The following is a 24,124-nucleotide window of genomic DNA, read 5'->3' on the forward strand; positions in this document are numbered from 1 at the left end:
AATAGGAAAGGAGTGAAATGGATGTATAATTTTATTAAGCGATTTGAAAGAAAAGAATGATGTGAAAGGAATACTTTGTGCATAAGGATGATGAGAGTTATAAAAATTATAATGAGCAGGCCAGAAGAGTCAACTGTTGTATGGAAAGCTAAGTGAGTATGAAAACAAATTAGCTCTGCAAACTAAAGATAACCCCAAAGAATTCTATCATTATGCTGCAAAAAAAGAATAAATGTGAACGAATAATTACTGAATGCAGAGGGTGTGACAGTGAGATGCAGAAGAGGTTGTTCAACTGATGAATACCAGTTTTGTTAAAAGCTATCACAACCCGGAGAATGGAAAATTCTCCTTCACAGGAGAAGGGGCACACTGATACTTTTGGATTTTGCTAAGACTTTTGACAGAATATAGCATGAAAGACTGCTGCATAAGTTGAAGAATAATGGATTATTATAAACTATTAGCATGGATAATAGGATTGCTGACTGACATATCAAAATGTAATCTAATGGGGATGCAAGTCTGCAAGATTTAAAGTAACCAGTGGTGTATCACAAAGATCAGTGATACACCACTAAAACAATGGACCTTGTCCATTGTTATTTATGCTAGAAGAAACTGAGCAGGCTAGGGATCTTAGATAGGAAGTTGACGTTCAAGGGCCAGAAAGCAGGACTGCAAATAGAACTCTGAGGATAACTATAATGTTGAAACAAACATTGACATGTAAGGATAAATAATTTTGCCTCTTTACAAGCTTTGATAAGACTTCACTTGGACTACTGTGCACAGGTCTGGTCTCATGGTTTTTGTTTAGCAGAGCATTAAAAATGATACCAGGATTGTGGAATACTGATTATGAAGACAGATTGCTAGTGTTTGCAGTCTACACAAATTCTCAAACAGGAGAATTTGTAGACTGCTGCTAAGAAGGGGTAAGATCTAGTTTATTCTCTCAGTATGGTGTGCAAGTGGAATGGATTGCCACTGGATGTATGTGCAAGCGTGAATGAATTGAAGAACAAGTATGACATCTGGTGCTGGCAGTATGTAGCTTCCCTGGATGAGTACCTGACTCCCTGGAGGAGCCTCTTAATAATAATTACAATGCATTTTAAGGTGAGATTCTTTACTAAATAGGGCCTACTTTGTGGCCATCTGAAAAATTAAAACAAGATGTTAGGGTCACTGTGAAAAATATTCCCTAGATAAATAACAGGTGTACATAAATCAAACCTTAGAATTATATTTTAAGTAAATCCCAGCCACAAACAGTTATAAACTCATTACATGCAGGTAGGCTAAGAATAGATAATTCAACAACTCTGCTCTAGAGATTAAACATCTAGTTTTAAGCTATTTTTATATGGAACACACACACATTATTTATATGCAGATTGACTTGGTTTATCTGTATGTTCAATAATTTTAATGACTTAAAACACTGTGATAATTAAGAATAAAAGTTTAATAAGGACACAACTAGTTTTGTTGGTAAGCCAACTTCATCAGGTGTCAAAGCACAAAGGTATATACAAAAAGACCGACAGAAACATTACGAACAACAACAGAGCTATCAAAAACTGTAGTTAAATTTGAATTGGAGTCCGCGCTTCAGTTCTAGCTACATTTATACCTGTGCATGTGATCTCGCGAGAACACCAGTACTGAATAGCAGAGCTATGAGAGTCTGGTAAATTGTAGCTAAGGTTGCTATTCATGTGGGTAGAATCGAGGGCAATTTCTTTCGACTCCAGGATAGGTCTTTCAAGTTCATCGTAACATTTGTGAATATTAGAAGCTTGAATCCAGTCTATTTGGTGGCCTTCATCAGAGTTTACAGAGAACAAGATATAGCTTGAAAGGGTGCTGGCTTGGATTCTATTATAAGAGATGTCTCTTTTGTGCTCTTCAAGACGGAGAAAGATTGATTTATCAGTTTGTCCGTAACAAGGTTTACTACAACTACAAATAATTCTGAATACTCCTGGAAACTGAAGATAGTCAGCCTAAAGAAAAACATCACTAAGGATAGATCGGAGTTTCAGTAAAGTAGAGAAGCACGTTTTAATGTTGAACTTTTTGTTCGGCCAAGCTGAAACCTAAAATCTGGCTCCATTATATTGATGATGTTTTTCTTATATGGGAACATGGCCCAGATAACCTCAAAGTTTTCTTGGCTCATTTAAATAACTTTCATCACAACATCAAATATATATATATATATATATATATATATATATATATTTTTTTTTTAAATGTATATCACAACAATCAAGTAGGTCTATGATTACATATATATATATATAAAAAAACATAATCTAATGTTTTTAGATTATGGGGATACTAAAGGTAATTGATGGGAATGTAGTTTCTATATACAAGTAGGCCAAGCACAAGCATAAAGTTACTTTACAATCATGCTTATGCTTGGATATAAAATTAAAGCAAGAATATTTCTTGTCAAGTATCATATTTAAATCACATCTCTTAGCTAAGTCTCCAATAAGCAGAGTGGCAGTCTCACATCAGATAATGAAATACATCTACTGCCAAGACATTCACGAACTGTTATGAACCTCATGATGGTCTCATTATGAAGCCATCATGAGTAGCTATTCAATCTGCTACTTTTACTTTCATCCTTTAATTTTTTTTAAAAATGTATTATTTTAACACAAGTTTAGTGCCATTTAGCAGTAACTATTCTTCTACCCATTACTGTCAGCCTGGTAGGTAAATAGCACATCTGTTCTGTAATCAATAGCTTATGGAGAGTTAGGGGAGTAATTTGAATCCAATCATAGGCAAAGATATTTGTGAATGACTATGAAGAAGTCAACGTGGCTGATCTGTTCAGGAACCTAGTAAAAAATTGACACACCAATGCAAAGATCAAGTATACCAATATCAATTAAAGCCAGTAACAGATACTACAAAAAATTCAAGTTGTGTTACAAAATTGTGTTTGCTATCAGCTTTGTTGCAATGCATCTCACCTATGATGAGCTTCTGAATATGCTGTACCTTTAATGATTAATGATTCAAGTGTTACTTAAGTCTGGGAATAAATTAAAGATGCCAAGAAATTATATTCTGGTTTCATCCTTTACCCAAGTATTGCATGTGAGGTCACTTCATGACTGGGCTACTTATAAACTATATAGACTGATACAGATGGGCTATATAGACTGATGACTTCATGTCAGTTGCCTTAGTATCCCATAATGCAATGCATTATGGGAAGGGCCACTACCCAGACTGGTTTTGATTTTATTGAGGTCTCATCAGTGGGAGCCAGATCCAGAAGTGATACCAAGGTTGAAGTATTACATCATCTTTAATTTATAGTATAACCAAGTGAAAAAATTTCAATATCCATCTCTAATCCAGAACACTTTAATAAAAAAAGGTGCGACTACTTGCATATGGAAATATAACTTCTGCATTACTTCAACCTTGGTGTCACTTCTGGGTCTGGCTCCCACTGAGACCTCAATAAAGATCGAAACCAATCTGGGTATTGGTCTTTCCCATAATGCACAGCATTATACATGTCCCTAAGGACATGTGCATTGCATTATAGGATACTAAGGCAATTGAAATGAAGTCATCAGTCTCTATACACAAGTAGCTCAGTCATGAAGTGACTTCACACGCAAACTATGTTCGCTTACACGTGGATAAAGGATGAAGCCAAGAATATAATTTCTTGACATCTTAATTTATAGTATAACCAAATGAAAGTCTGGGAATCATGCTCTCTAAAGATAACCATCCCCCCAGCTTCCAAAATAAACCAAGTGGTGCTTTTACACCACGTGATGAAAATCGCCTACCCAGTTTGTATAACAGAGGTCAAATATAGACTATCACTTTACGATTCCCCCCCCCCCCCATGGCACATTTTTGGCAAGTGAATAATTTCACAAAGATCTGCAATTAATTGGCCATCATGTTCTCCAGATCTGACAGCTCTCTTCATGCAGAAATTAAGGTGCTAAAGCCTGAAACATTAAAGTTGTCATGGAATATGATGTAGAAAGGGCTCTGTCTTTGTAAATATGAAAATGGAAGGCACTTACTTGATATAGTTTTTCATAACGAATAAAACACTATAGATTCTGTATTTCATTATAACAAAAAGAATGAAAATAATAAAAGTTGTTAAATGTTTAAATCCTTTCGTGACTTATGGGCTACTCTGTATAACATACCCAGTATTTCAACTTAATCAAAAAATTGACTTTTCTGTGTCTTTTGAATAGTACAATAAGACAATAAGTATGAATAAGAATATCTATTAGTATCTAAGAATAATAAATGGCCTTGAAAAGTTCTATATCTTTAGATCTGCAGAGGCAAGTTTCTTGAAGGAACAGCAACTTGATATTGTGCAGCCTAAGTTTACACATGGATTCCTGTGTAAATGGGCTGTGGCATTCCTGCATACATTTAACAAAGGAATTTCATAATAAATTTAGTTTAATCTTTTATCCAAGTGTGAGCAAACAAAGTTTGCACCTGAAAGTATCTTCAGGACTGGAGTAAGGTGGTACAACACCAGGGCACTCCTTGCAAAGGTGGAGCAAGCTACCAACACTCCTATCTCAGTATCTCCCATAATGCAAAACACATCCCCTTGCAGATATGTCTAATGTTATGCATTAAGGGAAGGGCCACTACCCAGACTAGTTTCTACCTTTATTGAGGTCTCTTCAGTGGGAGCCAGGCCCAAGTGGAGATACCAGGCAGAAGCATTAGCAGGTCATCTCTACCTATAGGAGTTGCCAAATGGTGTGCCACCCTTTTTTAATAAATTACTCTGGATTCAGAGAAAGATGTTGAAAGTTTATTTTTCACTTGGTTAGAGTATAATAAATTTCGTTTTATCCTTTATCCAAGTGTGAGCAAACAAAGTTTGCGCCTGAAAATATCTTCAGGACTGGGGTAAGGTAGTACAACACTGTACAACATCAGTCCATTAACAAACTGTTTCTGTGGTCCCTACAGTGAATGAATAGAGTGAATCAACTATACTGGAACAAACTTGACATTATTAGCATTAAAGAATGCATGAACAGAGCTAATCTAAGGTGGTATGGTCACTTGAACAGAACTCTTATCTTCACCATGCTTTTTGCCAATAGCTACAACCTTTGTAAAATACATGAAATATGTGTCCCTCCATTCTCCCCTGTACCTGATACATAAGATCAACAAAAACTATTTCCATCCACTACATTCAATGTACATCTAAAAAGAAAGCTAAAGCACACCAACCAGCTTTTTTTCTGCTCTCTGAAGGACAAATTTTTTCATTAATTCATCCAGGATGTGTATGAAATTCTTTCCCTATAACTTGGCCTACAATATACAGAGAAGGATCAGCTAACACCCGTCTTGAAATTAAAACTACACTTGCTAATGCATTATGGGGTTTAATAAATAAATACAGCATATATTGTCAGCTCTTTGCTTTATGTGGACGATGTTATACTTCTAAATAAATCCACTACAAGTCTGCAAGATTCCCTGACTAAATTGAATAACTGTTGTAATAGATATGGTATGAAGGTCAGCAATAAAAAGACAAAGACAATGAAAATAGTTTCAGCTATTTAGGCATGATTTTTAGTGAAGATGGTAAATTAAATATGGAAGTAGACAACAGAATCAACAAAGCTGGTATGGCAGGAAGTCAATTGAATAAATTCATATGGAATAAGAGAGAAATTAGTCAGAATATTAAATTAGCTGTATACAAGACAGTGTTCAAACCAGTTTTAACTTATGGATCTGAGAGCTGGGTTAGAAGTAAAACACTTGACCAAAGACTAGCGACCGCAGATATGAGAGTCCTGAGAAAGATTAGAGGCGTGAACAGATGGCATCAATGGCAATATCATATTAAAAACGAGGATATTAGGAATGAACTTGACATTGTCAGCATCCAGAAATGCGTTAGCAGAGCTAATCTCAGGTGGTATGGTCACTTAAACAGAATGGGAGAGGAAAGATTAGCAAAACAAGTGTTCTCTGCCAGGTTGGCAGCAAAACCACCCAGAGGAAGACCAATATATAGGTGGATTGATACGGTACGAAGTGCCTTAGACGACAGAAATATAAGATCTGATAATGTTGGAGTCTTGACAAGTAACAGACTGATCTTCAGGAAAATTGTAAATAGGAATTGTAGTTAGTAATGATGTAAATTTTTCATGTAGTACTATCATATCCTGTATACCCCTTGAGGGTATATGGCAAGAATTTGAAGATGATGATACAGCATATATATAAATAATTAAATAACACATTTAATAACTCCTATATTTATCTCAGTCACTGAGATTGTCAAGGAAACAATATTAAAAGTGCAAAAATGCACACAAATTTGAACAAACAAAGTGGAAAAAATTAGACTGAAAGTTCTATGAGGAGTACACTATGGGTGCTGCTGGCTAATGTTAGCTGTGTTGGGTGGGAAGCTTAAGAAGATGCATCTGTGTGCTGCTCACAGAGGGCACTCCTCATAGGTCTTTAAGATAAGACAAAGCTTAGTGTTTGTTCAAATTTGTGTGTTTTTGCAATTTTAAATATTGTTTCTGTGACAATGTCTCCGTGACTGAGAAGAAATATAGGAGGAGTGATTAAACTTGTTTATTTATGTGCTGTATTTATTCCATTAAACTCCATAATAAGTTCAAACCAGCATATAAGTCTAAATAGAGAATTATTTGTTAACATCATTATTGTAAGTCTAACAGATTATGCACTTGATATCTTTTCATGCAGGATTAAATGGAGGAACTAAAGTGCTGCAAAGAAGTCTTTACGAGACTATTTTAAAAGCCAGAATGAAAAGTTAAGCAATCGCATAACTTTGATAAGTATGGCTTCCTTAATTTACAAAAAATCTTGGAGAGATGTTAGTGATGGTCTTCAAAATGATCTAACAACTGAATAAACTTATCCAGTCTGAACATCCCAGATACAATTTGAATTCTTTCTACAATTTCCTGAACAAACAAAATATTAGCCTAACAGTTTGCTTTATTTTTTCTTTTTAGTGTTGTTTTCATAGCATCATGCATGAAACAAGAAATTACAAAAGTCAGTAGTCATCATCTTTGTTTCTGATTTAAAACAGTAAAGAATACAAATTTTTCAGTAAAGTTCCAAATTTCCAGCCTCTCCTCATTCACCATATGAAGGCAAGGACTGAACATTAGGTCAAAAGCCACAGTTGCTTCTCTGCATTCCTTAAAGGCTAATTGGAACTCTCCTAGTTATTTTGCTGAGAGTGCAGACAAGTATCAGACTAATCCGAAGGAAAATTTAAGATTAGTAATGGAAACTTAACTGGTTCTAACAAAATAGCTTGTACAGCCCTTGAGGGTACGTATCAAGAATTTGATTATGTAATCAAATTAAATTAATATATAAAAATTTAACTATGACTTCAAAATCATTTTGATAACTGATGCAAGTCAGCTTGCAACTGAATATACTTACATGGATTTCTGCCCTGTTATTAGTCTGTCTTCCTGGAAGCCTTTCACTTACATTTCTGAAATGTCATAATTAAGAAAAATCAAACAGTTCAAGAAATAAATACTCCTAAATATATACAGAGGTTGGAGGGGGGGAGGGGAGGAAGTGATCCTTCACTATGTTTCAGTTGCTGTCATTGTGACTTTTTGTGCAGTGATTTTTTTTTTTGCATTACAATTTTTTAAAGCAGAATCTTTTGTTTTATGTTGGGCCCATATACAAGAAGTTATCTGGTCAACGTATAGTACGTTAGTACCGTATATGGGTAGTGTATGGAAAGGAAAAACTTGTTTGCATTTGATTTAAAAGCTTGTATGTTGTATTCCTTGGGAAATACGTCAGGGGGAAGACTATTCCACAGTACAGCAGTAGCAGGGATGAAGGAGGAGGAAACGAAACTTGTTCTGTGGGTTTCAAGGTGTACTTTGAAAGGATGTTGGACAGCAGCTGTATGGGTTCCAATGGGCTTAGTACAGAGTGGGGGAATTATTGATGCCGTTTCAAATGAACATTTCCCATTGAAATATTTATAGAATATACAAATTGCAGAGACCAAACGTCTATGTGAGAGTGAGGGGAGCAAGTTGGTAAGAGATAGGTCATTTATCAGTGTAATTGCTCTCCTCTGTATTGAGTCAAGCATTTTGAAGGAGCTTTTAGGAGGCCCACTCTAAATGTGAGAGCAGTATTCGATAGCTGGGCAGATTTGCGATTTGTACAAGGTTAACAGCTGTTTAGAGGTGAAGTAACGTCTTAAGCGAAAGAAAAAACCTAGTTTTTTGTAAGCTGAGGATGCAATGGTTGTGATGTGTATATGCCAGTAGAGGCTTGATGTCAGGGTAATTCCGAGAAGAGCAATCTCATCTCATCTAAAACTTCATCTTTGAAATAATTAAACATTTATAATAATTTTTCAGAAGCAAACTAACAAATCTTGAAATTAGAATACCTGATTCCTGTAGAATATAACAAGAAAAAAAAAAGTTTCATCAGTACTGATTAATCAAACCAATTCTCATGTTTTAAGAAATATACAAAGATTTTCCAACACAGGATAAGAAAAAAAAAAAAAAAAAAAAAAAAAAAAAAAAAAAAAAAAACACCTTGTAAGTAAATCAAAATGTCAAAAATATTTATAAGTCCAATAAACCATTATTTTATGGGCATAAATGTAATTCTACAAACCAAACAGTAAACCAACGTTCAGTCACATGAAAGTTATTACAACATAATAAAATTAGCAATGAATTTTTGCAACCAACAACTAATCTTAAAAAGTGATACTCAATTACAGAATGTAGCATGCATAGAAGACTGCACCATCCAATATTATCCACTGATGGATAAGGTGAGGATGCCACTTCAGCTCTGAAAATGTACAAAACGTTCCTTGGTATTATTACCTTAGTGAGTCCTGGAAAATGTGTTCTGAAGGGTAGCACAGAAGTTCAATCCAAAATTGCAAGGAACATAATGACACTTAAATGATACAAAACAACACCAAGAGTTAAAAAAAAAAAAAAAATACATTTATTAAACCCACTATTTTGCTGGTTTTCTACCCAGCATAATCATAGCACAATGATAACTGAGACACACAGCACAAAATAAATAATTGTAGAAATAAGTTAAATTGTATAAATAGAAATAAGTTAACTGACACCTGGCATTTTTATATGATGCTCTCTTTGGGCCAGATAACTAAAGTTACTTTAAAGAAGTCAGACAATTACCGTATTTGCCGGTGTATGAGACGCACTCCTTTTTTGAACACAATTTTTAGGAAAAAAAAAGATTCTTTAGATCCTCTTCCTGATTCCACCAAGTTCTTATCATTTTCTCAGTTGGGGGGGGGGGGGGCAAAAATGCCTCTTTGCAGCCCTCTTTCCAAGTTCTTTAGCATACACAATCACGTGGCTTTTATACAATACTGTAGCAATGCTGACGTTTCTCAGCCATAATTTGCCAAGAAATTTAAGAAAATTTAACGGCAGAAATTTATCACCATTTACAACAACCGCAACAACAATTGGAAAGTTTAAACAAACAGGAACACAGCTGTGATTGTCGATGACAGCGCATGCGCATCCACTGAACTCTACGTAACTGGAATACCCTCACACACCGCAAGGAAGCAAGAAAGAAATCGCGTAATTTGAACAGAGAAAATTTCCAGAAATGAAAGTAAAAAAAAATTGAGTATCGGTGTATAAGACGCGCCCTGTTTTTCAGACCTATTTTCAAAAGAAAAAAAGTGCGTCTTATATGCCGGCAAATATGGTAGGTCTTAAAATGATAGTTTTCCAGATCTTTGTAAATTAATGCAACCACACTTGTTGAGGTTGGAGAGTATTCCATAGCTGATGTTAAGAATAGTCTCTCACACCTGTAATGATTTCTATGTAATAAACATGCTTTTCTCTATCTGATGCTATGTGAAGGAGAATCCAGAGCATGGTCTGACAATCCTGACTTGACATACAGATGATCTTGGATGTAATTTTTATGTTCTTCAAGGAATATGTTAATTGATCTACCAGTCTGTTCAAAGAAGAACTTGCAGCATAGAGAACTCTATACACTCCTGAATGTTCAGGAGGATGTAATCAATCAGAATGAGAATATGAAGGTAGCTAGCTGACTGAAAGATTTAAATATGGAGATATCCACAGGTATGGCATCCTCAAAACTCTTACTGACCAAACCAGGGCTATTTGCTCAAATGACACAGCCCTTGAAACTGAGCTTAGGGATCTTCACAACAACCTTTTAACCAATGACTATAGTCCATATGAAATGGATAAAATATTATATGCATCACCCATCACTCCTACGCCCAACACACAGGATTACAGCAAAACCATTCCCATTCCATATGTTAAGGATACATCAGAAAAAAATGAAGAAATATCCAGAGATCTGTGGCTATTTTTTCTGACATATACTTAATATGCTTTTCCATTAATGCTTCTTTGTTGACAGCATATCTTCAATTGTGTTGAAGTTGTTCTAGAAGCTAAATTCTGTACTTGGTAGTTTCCTGACAAAAACAGGAAGATTTTTAAAAAAACACTGAAATGTCTTAAATGGCTTGATATATGATTATGCTATATCATATTAATGCAGTTTCATCCAATATAGGATACAGAAAAGTCCTGAAATGCTAACAGTCCAGCCCTCTTTATTTAGCATCCAAATAGTAATGGAGTACACAAAAGGAAGGCAAAGATTACCAAGTCAAGTTATCTACATTACTTAATACATTATATGGAGATCCCCAGTTTTGTCTCTTAAATTAGGAGGGTTCTTCAAAGTACATACACTGATTCTCTGAACAGTCTCACTTCTGAAAGAATGTTTTAATGCTTTGAAAATACCAAAAAAAATAACTGTTTTTAATTTATTTTTTCTGACTTGAAAATGAAAAGTTTCAAGACTTACAGTACATCAGTGCAGATTATGGGTTAGAGGGTAAAAAGAAAGAAGAAATTGATCAACAATTTTTTAATAGTTAAAGGCTGTCTTTGGAGAAGACAGTAAGGAAAGCCGTTCCAGGCAGATTGAATGAAAGTTAGTTTGATGAGTTTGAAGTATATGGTAAATGGATATTGACAAGCAAGCTGATCTTGTTCTTACAGATTTTCAAGAAAGTGGAAGAATGACAGTGGCCAATTCAACAGAGCAATGATTATGAAAGTACCTGTAGAAGAGGCACAAAACAAACTGAATATCTGTGAAAGAGAGAGACTGAAGTGATTCTGAAAGGAGCAGCATCACTTAATCTGACTACCCCCTCTTATGAATAGCATCAAGCAACAATAGATATGTTTGGGTGCACCACCCTAAATGAGCAGCAATTCACATGTGAGCAGATCTGGGATTCATACAATCTTAGTGGTTGAGTTGAAAAATAGTGCCATGTGTGGAAAAGTACAGTGAGGTATTTTGGCAACTGCAGAAGCCATGGCTGAGATGTTTGTACCAGAAAAGACTGGAGGGTGTAAGTCAGTCCAAGAAGAGAAATAGGATTAAAAAAGAAGCAATGCATTTTTTTAAAATGGGAAATTACACAGAATTGTACTGCATTAACACACTTGTTAGACAACTGAGGCTTCGATAGTGGTCAGAAATTAAAATAAAAAGCCAAAAGGCTAGTTTTCTGGCAATTGAATAGATATTAAATGGATAAGAATCCTATATTGTTATATAGCCAGTAAGTGAAACTCAAGATCGATAACTACGATCTATGAGTTTCAATGCTGAAAAACTATCGGCGAAGGCAATTCGAAGCAAAGGTGGAGCAAGATCCCTCACTATTCTTGATATTCTTTCATAATGCAAAACACAGCTCCTAGGATGAGACCGGTCTGGGTAGTGACCTCCCCTCATAATGTAATGACAGTATTACATCTCCTAGGAGCTGTGTTTTGCATTATGAGAGAATATCAAGAATAGCAAGGAGCTTGCTCCACCTTTGCTTCGAATTGCCTTTGCCGATAGTTTTTCGGCATTGAAACTCATAGATCGTAGTTATCTATCTTGAGTTTCACTTACTGGCTATATAACAATATAGGATTCTTATCCATTTAATAGTGGTGAGAAATGTTGGGTGATATGAGGAATGAAGGCATTCATTCCTATGAAGATTTGTTATTTGCTTTGAGGTATCTGGATCAGGAGACAGTAGTTTGACTATGAAAAGAAATAGTAGAAAACAGCAAGTTCATTCCATTTGCATCTTCGTGATTCTGGAGGACAAGAGACTGAGAATGGCGGGGTGCAGATTTCTAAATTGCAGGAAACTTTTGATCAGGTTGTGGTCTGAGTTATAAAGAGAACTGACATCCATGGTAGATTTGGAAGAAAATGCTTGTGAGGAAGAGGTTAGGGTGTTAACAAGATGGTAGGGGAACTGTCCGATATTTTGGTGGAAGATGGACCATCTGTGTTAGGTCACTGCCAATGGCAAATACCTAGAACACTGCCTGCCTGATCAAGTAGATATGGATAAGAGAAGACAATTTGAGTTGTGGACACTGAAATCACCAAGGAAGGTGATCATTATTCGGGTTAACTGACTGCTGAAAATCAAAGCTTTACAAATATGAACCCCAATAGGCTAGTGGTCATCTGAATTTGGAGAACAGTAGGCATAGCAAATGAATGGCATGAGTTGGTTGAGAAATTCTGAGCCAAAGCCAATTATTTGGGGAGAAGGTTCAGGTAGACGGTAGTTGCTGAGGCTCCATTAGGAATACATCTGGTTTTGATGACCGTCAGCAGTGAATACTGTTTAAATTACTGGCAACAGGAATTATCACTAGCTGAAATATCACTATTAGAGTAACTGGCAGCAGGAATTATCACTAGCTGAGCAGAAAGCCTCTGGATTTGTTACTATCAAGTTCAATTCTGTGTATTATCTAGCAGCCAGTTGGCAGAACCATTTTACTGCTATATTCTCAAATGGAAGATCTCTGAAGGGCATGCTGTGAAGACCAAAAGTGGTACTAAACCACTTCAGATCTCCAAATAAGCAAGGTGGTAGTGTTTCAGCAGGTGATGAAAGATGTGCACCACCTAGAGGAGCCTTTCTCAAAGTGTAGGCAACGGCCCACAAGAAAAATTTTATTACTAAAATTTTTTAATTTTTTTTATCCTACTTTGTAAATTTTCAGATGCAATTTAGAATATATGTTAAAAATCTTAGTAATTAAAAGTTTACATAATCTGGTTAATTTCAATATAAAGATTATGCACATGAAGGGTGTGCTAAAAAGTTGTGATAATCACCATGAAAGAACAGAGATAGAACCATGTAAGTTACACCTTATTTCACATATTCCACACGAAGTGTTATACGCTTGTTATAATGCTGCTGCATCATTTGCAATCCTCTAAGATAAGTCTTTCCTTTGTTGCACAAACCAGTCCTCAGCTGCAGATATGATTCATCTGTGGTAAATTTTGTTCCTGTCAAGTGTTTCTTTACATTTGAGAATAGGAAATAGTCAGATGGGGCCAGGTCTGGCAAATAGGGTGGGTAAGGCAGATGTTGAAAGCCCAAGCTGTGTATTGTCTGTTGGGTTTCATGAGCAGTGTGAGATGGTGCATTGTTCTTAAAAAGCAATACACACCTCTGCTAATTTCCCCACGGCATTTTTCTATAAGTACTTCTTTCAATTCCTTCAGAGCTGTTGAATAAACTGCTGCTGTAATGGTTCACTTTTTTTTTTTTCTGAGGTACTCTGGTAAGAATTACACCATCCATATCCCAAAAGACAAATGGCAAGAACTTTCCCTGCTGACTTTTGGGTTTGGAACTTCTTTGGCCATGGAGAACCATTGTGTCTCCATTCCATTGACTGTTGTTTGGTCTCTGGGTCATAGTGATGAAGCCATGTTTCATCAACAGTAACAATATGAGCCAAAAATGTTTGTACTTGATTATTCAAAATGACCCAAAATTCCTTGTGATGACAACACACATTCTCTCTTTTGGTCAGCATTCAAACATTTGGGGATCCACTTTGCTGAGAGCTTCTGCATGTCCAGATGTTGTTGGATAATGACTCAAACAAGTCTTTACAATGTTTTTGGCTGGTATTTGTCTATCGTCAAGGATCATGGCATGCATAAACATTTTCAGGTGTGATTTCTGTGGAAGGTCTTCCTGACCTGGGGACATCTGTTGTCTCAGGATGCCGATTTTAAACTTGATCACCCATATGATAACTGTTGGATATGCTGGGGCACAGTCCACTAAAGTCTCAGGCAAAGTTTGGTGAATCCCAGTTGTGGACTTTTCTTGCAGCACGAAAAACTTGATGGCCCGCATCTCCAACTTCGAATTTCTTCAAAACCTCTGACATCTTTTTCTTTTACAGTTTGATGAAACATGGAGGTTAAAAGAGTTTTAAGATATGTTCTTTCTTGTGGATATATATCAGTTGCTTTAATGTCATTTTTGTTCTAGGCGTTTATCAGAACTTTTCAGCCTCATGCTCTTATTTTGCCACCTGCTTTATATCACAACATACGAGTGTAAACACTACATAAAGTCAACCACTGCACTGAGAAATGCAGTCTGTCTCTGCCTTTGTGTAAATATACTTAATATATTACTATATTTTGTATTTTTTTTAAAATAAAAACTTAATTACGTTTTATGTGGTTCCCACCTATAAAAGGTTATTTGCAAATCTATAGTACATTTGTACCATGGATGGGCTAAGAATATATATTTAAGTTTTTTTTAATCAATTTTTATATATTTTGTATTTATTTTTAATATAGTTCAGAAACCCTGCTTTAGTGACAAAGCATGGAACTTATTGAAGCCTCCAATAAGTGAGGTAGTGGTCTCACACTGGTGATAAAATTCATCTCCAATTAAAGACAATGACAAATATCCATGCCCACAGTGGGATTCAAGCCCACTGTTCGCTGGAAAGTGGATACGCTAACCACTCAACTAACCAGGCTAGCAATGCTTGAACAAAACATTTATACAAGTGTCATTTTTGGTATAATTTACAATACATCTCATTCCTATCCTAGTTTTTTCCCAACTTCATTTTCCATTGAAGAAAAATAAGGTGGGGTGCTCAAGGGTAAAAGCTGAATAACTGGGAGAAGAGCTCCAACATAGCCTTTGAGGAATGTGAACTAACCAAGGTTTCTGACCTAATGTCCAATCCTTACCTTCTCATGGTATACCCTGTTAGGTACCTAGCTGGATACTGAAATGAATGAGGACGGGCTGTATTTGGAAATTAGATGACAAAATTGTGCTTTTAATGGCTTCAAATATTCCAAATCAATATCAATTCAAGACTGTCACAAGCAACACACACACACACACACACACACACACACACACACACACACACACACACACACACAAAAGAAGTATCAATAGAAAAGAAATACAACTGTCAGAAAAATATAATGTGTTACCGACAAAACAAAGATAAACAGGAGAGATTTTTCTAAACAATATACATAAGATGTTATATTCAGACAATATCAACAGAGTGATATGGGCAACTATCACAATAGGAAAAGGGATAATGAGACTATTTGTGCTTATGTAACAGAAATTCTACTAAGGAAAAAGTGGAGGAATTTTGAGGTGCTAGAGAAAGAAGCAGACAACAAAAAGGTAAACGTTAATGTTGAAAATATTAACAGCAGAGTAGAAAATGGACATGTAAAAATGTTTTGGGAAAATTAAGAGAAAAGAGAATAGCTAATAATAAATATGTTTTGGTTTTCTGTTTAGGACATGGGCTGGTAATTACTAACACCATGTTCCAACATAAAAATTTGCACAAATTCACACGGAGAGAAGATGCAAAGAAAGAAAGAAAGAAAAAAAAAAGTCTCACTGACTATTTATTGTCAACAGTGATGTTTCCCACTGTTCAGGACACAACAGTATACAGAGGATTTGAAATAGGAAGTGATCATATTTAGTTTTGAGCAGGATAAAATTGAATTTCATACTGAAAAGCATATGTAAGAAAGTTTTAAAAGGAATAAAATTTGAGCAGCTTGCAGAGATGAAGTGTAGACTAAAATATACACATTATTTATGAAAAAATGAAACATTTTGAAAACAAGAACCAAACCTTGGTGGAGATTCAGTGGCAAACCCTGAAGAAAATATTGACTGATTCAGCCAGAGAGGTATGTGGTGAGGCTGGTGGCAAAATATTCTGGAGGCTATTGAAACAGCTTAGAAATGGAGGAAAAGAGTACTATAAAAAGGAATCAAAGATGATAAAGACAACATGAAAACTGAAGATAAAGATATTTTAGATGTCTGGAGTAATTACTTTGAAAGATGGCTATATGAAACAAGGAGTATCAGTATGGTGGTAGAAAACACTCAACAGGAATGCAGTCAGAAATACATAATAAATTTAGTTTAATCATTTATCCAAGTGTAAGCAAACAAAGTTTGTGTCTGAAAATATCTTCAGAACTGAGGTAAGGTAGTGCAACCAGGCAACTCCGAGCAAAAGGTGGACCAAGCTCTCATCACTCCTTATCTCAGTATCTCCCATAATGCAAAGTGCATCTCCTTGCAGACATATATACTGCTATACATTAAGGGAAGGGCCACTACCCAGACTGATTTCGACCTTTATTGAGGTCTCGTCAGTGGGAGGCAGACCCGAACGTGGAGTTACTAAGGCAGAAGCAATTGGAGAGGTCATATTTACCTATAGGAGTTACCAACAGGTGTACCACCTTACTATTGAACTACTCTGGATTTAGAGAAAGATGTTGGAAGTTTATTTTTCACTTGGTTAGACTATAATACATTTAGTTTAATCCTTTATCCAAGTGTAAGCAAGACTTGCTTACACTTGGATAAAGGTAATAAACTAAATAAACTAAGTAAAAAAAAAAATAAACTTCCAACATTAATGCATAGCAGTATACATGTCCACAAGGCGATGTGCTTTGCATTATGGGAGATACTGAGACAAGAAGTGATGAGAGCTTGGTCCATCTTTGCTCGGAGTTTCCTGGTGTTGCACTACCTTACTTCAGTCCTGAAGATATTTTCCGGCACAAACTTTGTTTGCTTACACTTGGATAAAGGATTAAACTAAATTTATTATAGTCTAACCAAGTGAAAAATAAACTTCCGACATCAGAAATACATATCCATACTTAAAAAAAAAAAGAAAAGGCCATGAAAATCCTGAAATGTGCAAAGGCAGCTGGAGTAGATGACATTTGACCAGAAATGCACAAATATGGAAGTACAAAAGTTTTACAGTGGCTACACTGTGTAATTCACATGCAATGTAACCAGATGATCTGAGTAGAACTCCCATAGTACCCATTTATATAAAAAAAAAAAAAAAAAAAAAACTGAATGAGAATTACAGAGGAATTTCCCTACTGAGTATGCCTGGTGTGATTTGTGCAAGTATAATTGAAAAAAAGGCTAAGAAAATTTGTGCAAGTGGAAACTTAGAGAAGAACAAGCTGGTTTCAGGCCAAACAGAGGTCATCGGATTCAGATTTTTCAACTAAGACAACAAGTTGAGAAATCATGGGAATATAACAAATTGAATATATCAAGCACCCTATTCATGTCAACTTTGCTGTTTTGGATAGAGGGTTGTTCTGCTAAGTTCAGAATACCAAAACACCAAGATTAGATAAGATTTCTAGAATCAGAGAGCTCAGATCTTGTTTCTCACATCAATGCTAGACACAATTCATTGGGAACAGACAAAGATATTGTACTACAACAGATTTAATTCGATCATCCTGCATCATCGCCCGAATCTTAATTGAACAGACTGCATGAAATTTTGAAAAGTTACTGCCATAAAGTGCTCTTTTTTTTTTTTTTTAAATCAATTTTGAATTGTACAACTATACTTGGTTTCCTGGAGCTTTAATAGTGTTACCCTCCTGCTCATTTAGCTGCAACCGAGACAAGTGGATGTACTTGGGATATATAATTCATTCTTGCATTCATATTTTGAATGTTGCAACCGATTCTTTTGTTCTCCCCCCATCTGAATGATGTTCACGTTACAGGGAGCAAAATATTTAGGAGTTAACAAATTCAAATTTCCCTTACATGTGTTAAGTCATTTTTTTCAAGTATAATAATCTACAACATGTTTCTATAAAAATGTCTAGTTAATTAGGTTTCACATGACTAATCCAATCATTTCAAAATAAAGTGAATTAAAATAAAAACCTCAATCTGTCAATGATACCAACATCTTAAGATTCTCGAGTCTTCTGAGGGTGGGATTCCCATAAAAAAAAATAAAAAATTCTCCCTGCCTAGCACTAAGTCAGTACTAGGATTTTCCTTCAAGATACACAAGATTTTCTAATATAAAACTTCCCTCTAATAAAAAAGTTAATGTCATTGCTAACTACATAAATGTAGTTAGTAGCAGTAAATTTTGTCCTACTACTTAAATGACTTGTGTTTTTTGGAGCAAAGAATGAATAATAATACTGTCAACACAGCTATTACTGACCCAAAAAACACAAGTCATTTAAGTAGTAGTAGAAAATCTAACTTTGACTCAAGTAGGAGATTGACCATGAACTTGTGCAAAATCTAAGCATTCATGTTCTAGCAATATATTCCACTCACTACTCTCTCTGTCTGTTTGTCTGTCTGTCTCCATTGGTCACAACATTCATACTGTTTGCAGAGATTGAGCTCATTTTCACTGTGCTTGGTTGCTAGCTAACTTTTGTATTTCCTTTTTTTTTTTGCCACCTGTTACTTTTTTATTGCATATCTTTCTCAAGGAATTGTTTTCTTAAATTCCTGCTTAATCTTATTCATTTTGTGCTTACTTTATACTCCTAACTTGAGAAATACGGCTTTCATGTGGAATTTTCACATGGGATACAGAGTAAATACCTATAGTTCTTTAGATATTTACTCTAATGAAAAAGAAATTAATTCTGCAATGAATTATTAAAAAAAAAAAAAAATTAAAATTCAGCAGCATCACATCCACTTATTTTAAAGAAGTTAACTTACAGAGGGTGGTTTGGACCCCAGTAAATACCAATACCAGCTTTTGCATCTTTTTTTCCATTATGAGAACAGGCTCCATCTGTATAAATATGTACCATAGAACTCTGCTTTTCTAATGAGAGAGGGGGAGAGGAAAAATTGTAAGTATAAATGAAACTGGACTGGCATTAATTTATTTTAATGAAAAATGATACAAGAGAATGTCATAATTATTATTATCCCAAGACCCATGGAGTTACTCATTGCAGGAGGTCCCTACAACATACACACACAGCATACCACCACACTTTCAGGCAAAGAATTCTAATCATTCACCACTCTCCATGCAAAAAAACCTGCTTCCCATGCCTTTGCTAACCCTCTCCTTATACAGCATCCAGGAATGACCTCTTGTTCTCACCCACCTCTCTCCCAATATTCTCTGAAATATATCTTCAATTAATTTTATAAGAGCCTCTTACCAACTTATATATCTATCATATCATCCCTCCTTTTCCTATCCACTAGATTTTGTAAATTGCATCTTCAACCTTTCTTGATACTCCATACTCCAGAGACCAGAAACTGCCTTAGTCAATCATCTCTGAATTTCCAATATCTCTTCATCCTTTTAAAAAGGGGTAACCATATCTGCGCACAGTAGTCCATATGTGGCATAATCAAGAACTTTTATAGAATGATACAAGAATCTTCTCACAAGTCAGTATCCTCCAGGTCACTGGCAGAATTCATTGTTGTCCTTACAATTTTTGGTAACTAATCCTCTAAATTTTAGATTCGTGTCCACCATCACCCAAAATCTCTTATTTTTTTCACTTCCAATAACATACTCACCACATGTAAACTCACCATGTTTAAACCTTGCACTTTGTAGCATTCAACTGGTATCCCCACTCTTATATTCATTCACTCAGTCTATTTAAATCCTCTTGTACAGCCACAAGATCTGTTTTACTCCTCACAGTTCTTCCCAACTTTGCATCATCTGCAAACAGATGAAATATCCCATTTAAATCTTCCTTAATATCATTAACATAGAGGTTAAACAGCAATGGTCCTAAAACAGATCCCTGAGGCACACCACTAATGACTTTCCTCTTTCAGGATATTGTTGTCCTATACACAACTTACTGATACCTATCAGACAACCAATCTCTAATCCAATGCATTAATCTAATATCTAAACCCATTTGCTCTAGTTTGACTATCCACTTATGCGGTAATCTATCAAAAGCCTTTGCAAAATCTAAATATACTACTGTGTATCCAATACAGCTATCACTTTATTGTAATAATCAAGTAGATTACTAAACAACCTCCCTTTAGCAAATCCATGCTCCATTAAAGATAATACCACTGTTTCTTACTAACCTCTAAACACTTGACACGCACAGTTGGCCTATTTAATGTTTGATTTCTATCCACCTCCATTATTAAGTAGTACAATCTTGCCTTTTGTCCACTCCTTTGGAACTTGACCCAATGTAAGACTCATATTAAAGAAACACACCAAGGCACGGTTGTTTAATATGTCAACTTCCTGGCACATTCTCTCAAAATAAATAGCAATATATCAAAGCCCCACAGCCTTATTAACATCAAGTTTGTTCAATACCACACATACCTCTTGCTCACTCAGTCAGTCCTATTCCATGGCTATGAAATTCTGCATGATGTCACATTCACAAGGCCTTTATGAACTATTCATTTAACATCAACTATATTCTACACAACAGTTATCCTTATATCATTTTCTTCAATCAATCAATGCCACAATATCATAATCACTTTTGTTTCCCTGCTGTCGACATATTAAGAGCTCCCAAGATTTTTTTTTTTTTTTTTTTTTGCTTTATTAGTTAACTGCTGCTTATACTGGACTTTTGCTACCTTTACGAGTTACCATTTGTTCTTCTTGGAAATGATTATTACTGCTCACTTTATGTTACCTTCGTAATGCTTTATTCCTCTATATCACATGCTTAATCTTTTAATTCATCCATTTCGCACCTACCTTATTTAACCTTCTCACTCTTGGAATACATTTAGACATTACTTCTATTATATAGTTCTAAAATATCACCCAAGCAGCATCAAATCGAAGATCCTCCTCAATCCTCGCATGCCTTCTATTCCATACTGCTACGGTAGTTGTCCCTCAAACTCAAGAAATGCATTTTCTTTACATTCAGTTATAGCAACTCATCATTCCCAATTTATACTGCCATAATTAAAATCATCCATAATGATCACTTTTTTCCCAATTTCTAGAAGTCATCCTTATCCAACTATTTTTGAGTAAATGAACTCATAATTGCAACAATTTCATTTCTTTTTTCTGATACTTCTATAATTCATATATAAATAGAACAGCTCATTTCTGGATCTATAATAAGTTTTGCTGATACCACTTATTACATGCAACTTCTCCATGGCTTCCTCAAGCCATTCCTTTTTCTCCTTTTATCCACCCAAGAACCTTTTTCAAACTGAAGCGTTCTTCCAACATCCTAGCCCACCCCATTCCTTTCTTGTTTACACACACACACACCTTTCTCACACTGTTCCCTTGTCCACCCTGAGTTACCTCCTTCCTTCATGTTTTCCAGTCTGTCTTGCATGATTGTTCTCTCATTCTTTACACTCGTGCTATCCAATTCTCCATTCATATGCACCATTTCAATGATTCCTTCTTTACCTTCTGCTCTTTCACATCACTTCTTACACTTACTCAAATTCATTCCCTGCACTCATTACTCTCCCTTCCAGCAGCAGTCTCTCGAAATAACTCACCAAAAACCATTTAGATTCAGTCCATCACTCTATAGTTTAATATGTCCTTCAAGCTCCTTCCACACATTACCAAACTGCACTCCTTTCTCTTCACACATTTCCACTAACATAATTCATAATCTTTGCTCTCCAACCTCAACTCACCACTCTCAATACTTGGGCAACACAGACTACCTCTTCTATCACATCATCTTTTATCCCTCTCAACAAACTCCTGATCTCCAGCCTTATATTCTCCTTGTTTCCAATCATCATTTGTTCTGCTATCACTACCATCTGTTCTGCTCACTTACTCCTCATATCCAATGCCTCAACTGCTACACATTTTATCTCCCAGAAAACAAACTTTGTATATCTATTATTGTTCACCACACCCCTATAATCAAATCCCGATATGGCCCTCACGAGGGAGTCTTGTTACCTCTTTCATACCAAAATCTTCATTTCCTTCTTCACTCTTTCACACATATCCAATTCTCTTTATTTCATTCTACATCTCTTGCCTCATCATCTTTACCAACTCTGCTTTCAAATCTGGTATAATTTTTTTTTTTTTTTTTTGTTATTGTTCATGCTCGATATCTTGCCATCAGGCCCACTTACCATCTTGCTGCTAATTGAACTCTTTTTCATCATTTTCACACTTTATTGTCAATCACACTCTTTTCTTCAGTTTCACATGCTTTAATATTCATAAAAGTTTCACAACAGTTTCAATTATGACACCATGTTCCCTATTCTAATTCAAAGAAGCCTTGTGATCCATCAGCATATCACACTTACTGCATATCCACTTGCTCATTTCTCTTATTACATATCTTTTCATATAAGCATCCGCAACATTTTCCCACCCATACATACTACACTCACCACACTGTACCATTCTTGAAAAATCCATGCATTCACTTTGTCTTTCATGCTGACTTATCCAATGGTCTGCCTTTTGTCACCATTTTGTACCAGAGCACTTACAAGAAACAATGAATTTAACACAATACTACTTAAGAAATTTAACCAAACATGTTCCACACACAAATATGACACAGAAATTATACAATATCATCACACATAAATTTTAACTGAAATTATGAAAAATGGTAGCAATAGTCATTAACTATAATAAATCTCCATCACACTAATTCCTTGTCTGTAGGATCAGGTACTGAACAAGGGAAAAGTACACAAACAGCGAATGTTTAATACACACAAGATATGCAGCACTATTATCTGCTTATAAACATAGAATATATACTTACTTTATCAATGAAATGAGTCTAGCTTTATTTACTATAATCAGAATTCATACAGCTAAGGCTACCAGCTGTAATATTAAGATTCCTCTTGAATCAATTTTCATGCACCTCCATAAGCTTAGCCCTTAGCAATGCCTTTGGAAAAAACCTGTATTTGATTCCAATCATTAGAAGAGAGGAACCTTTACACTATTAAGGCTTTTCAGGATTGCTGTGGAACATATTACTATTTTAAATAGAGTATTGATTCTACTTGTGAAGATGGCTGTGAAGAACAATTTTATTACTCAATTAGTTTTGTGATTACAGTACACTGCATCAGGAGAAGGGGGAAAAAGGAATTGTTTTATAATTCATTTGGAGTTTTGCAAGAAGCATGATGGTAACATTAGTATAAATTTGAAAAGACAACAGAAAGTGTGAATGCTCATATCTTGGTGGGTAACGACATGATGAGCATCAGAAGTGTGCATGCACCACGTTTTTAATGAAAGATCATCAAACCTGATGTAGAATCACTTTGTTTCTTGTTGCACTGGTGGGGTTTTCTAAACAGTTTTGATGACTCTTTGAATATCCAGCATAGAAGTTATAGTCAATGTATGTCATTTTAGCATTTCAATAGTACTTAGTACTTAATGTCTGTTCTATGTGCTGCTAGTCCTGATTTACGTAATTTTTCTCTACATTTTTGATATATATCTTGTCCATGATCAAATGAACAAAGAGTATTATTGCTGGATTAGAATGTTATCAACCATTTGTGTTATACCTATTTTTTTTTTTTTAGAAGGATTGAGCTGGTAAAGAATTATATCAGGTTCGTTCACTAATCAATTTTCTGAACAAAATCAGAGTATCCAATCATCTTAGTTTTCCTCATCATGCAAATTTTTCTTTCTCCCAACTCTATGGTAATTAAGAATCTTATCAATTCCTTATTTAAATTCAACTCACCAGTATTCTTAATGAAAGA

General features: G+C 35.3%; 1 protein-coding gene across 4 annotated transcripts in view; it reads right to left on the bottom strand.

The window, feature by feature from the left end:
* Window positions 1–24,124, bottom strand: part of rnh1 (ribonuclease H1) — a 115,696-nt gene that overhangs the window by 50,842 nt on the left and 40,730 nt on the right. For all 4 annotated transcript variants that reach the window (XR_016548239.1, XM_090391832.1, XM_090391833.1 and 1 more), the window contains exons 4-5: window positions 19,106–19,214; window positions 7,519–7,573 (exon numbers count right to left, since the gene is read on the bottom strand). Coding sequence is in view for 3 of the 4 variants with exons in the window: in XM_090391832.1 (XP_090247958.1) it covers window positions 7,519–7,573; window positions 19,106–19,214 (164 nt within the window). In the remaining variant the exon portion in view is untranslated. The remainder of the gene's footprint in view (window positions 1–7,518; window positions 7,574–19,105; window positions 19,215–24,124) is intronic.

Source organism: Typopeltis vanoorti, chromosome 4, assembly GCF_054136105.1.
Source record: "Typopeltis vanoorti isolate ZY-2024b chromosome 4, IOZ_Tvanoo_1.0, whole genome shotgun sequence".
Taxonomy (NCBI): Eukaryota; Metazoa; Arthropoda; class Arachnida; order Uropygi; family Thelyphonidae; genus Typopeltis; species Typopeltis vanoorti.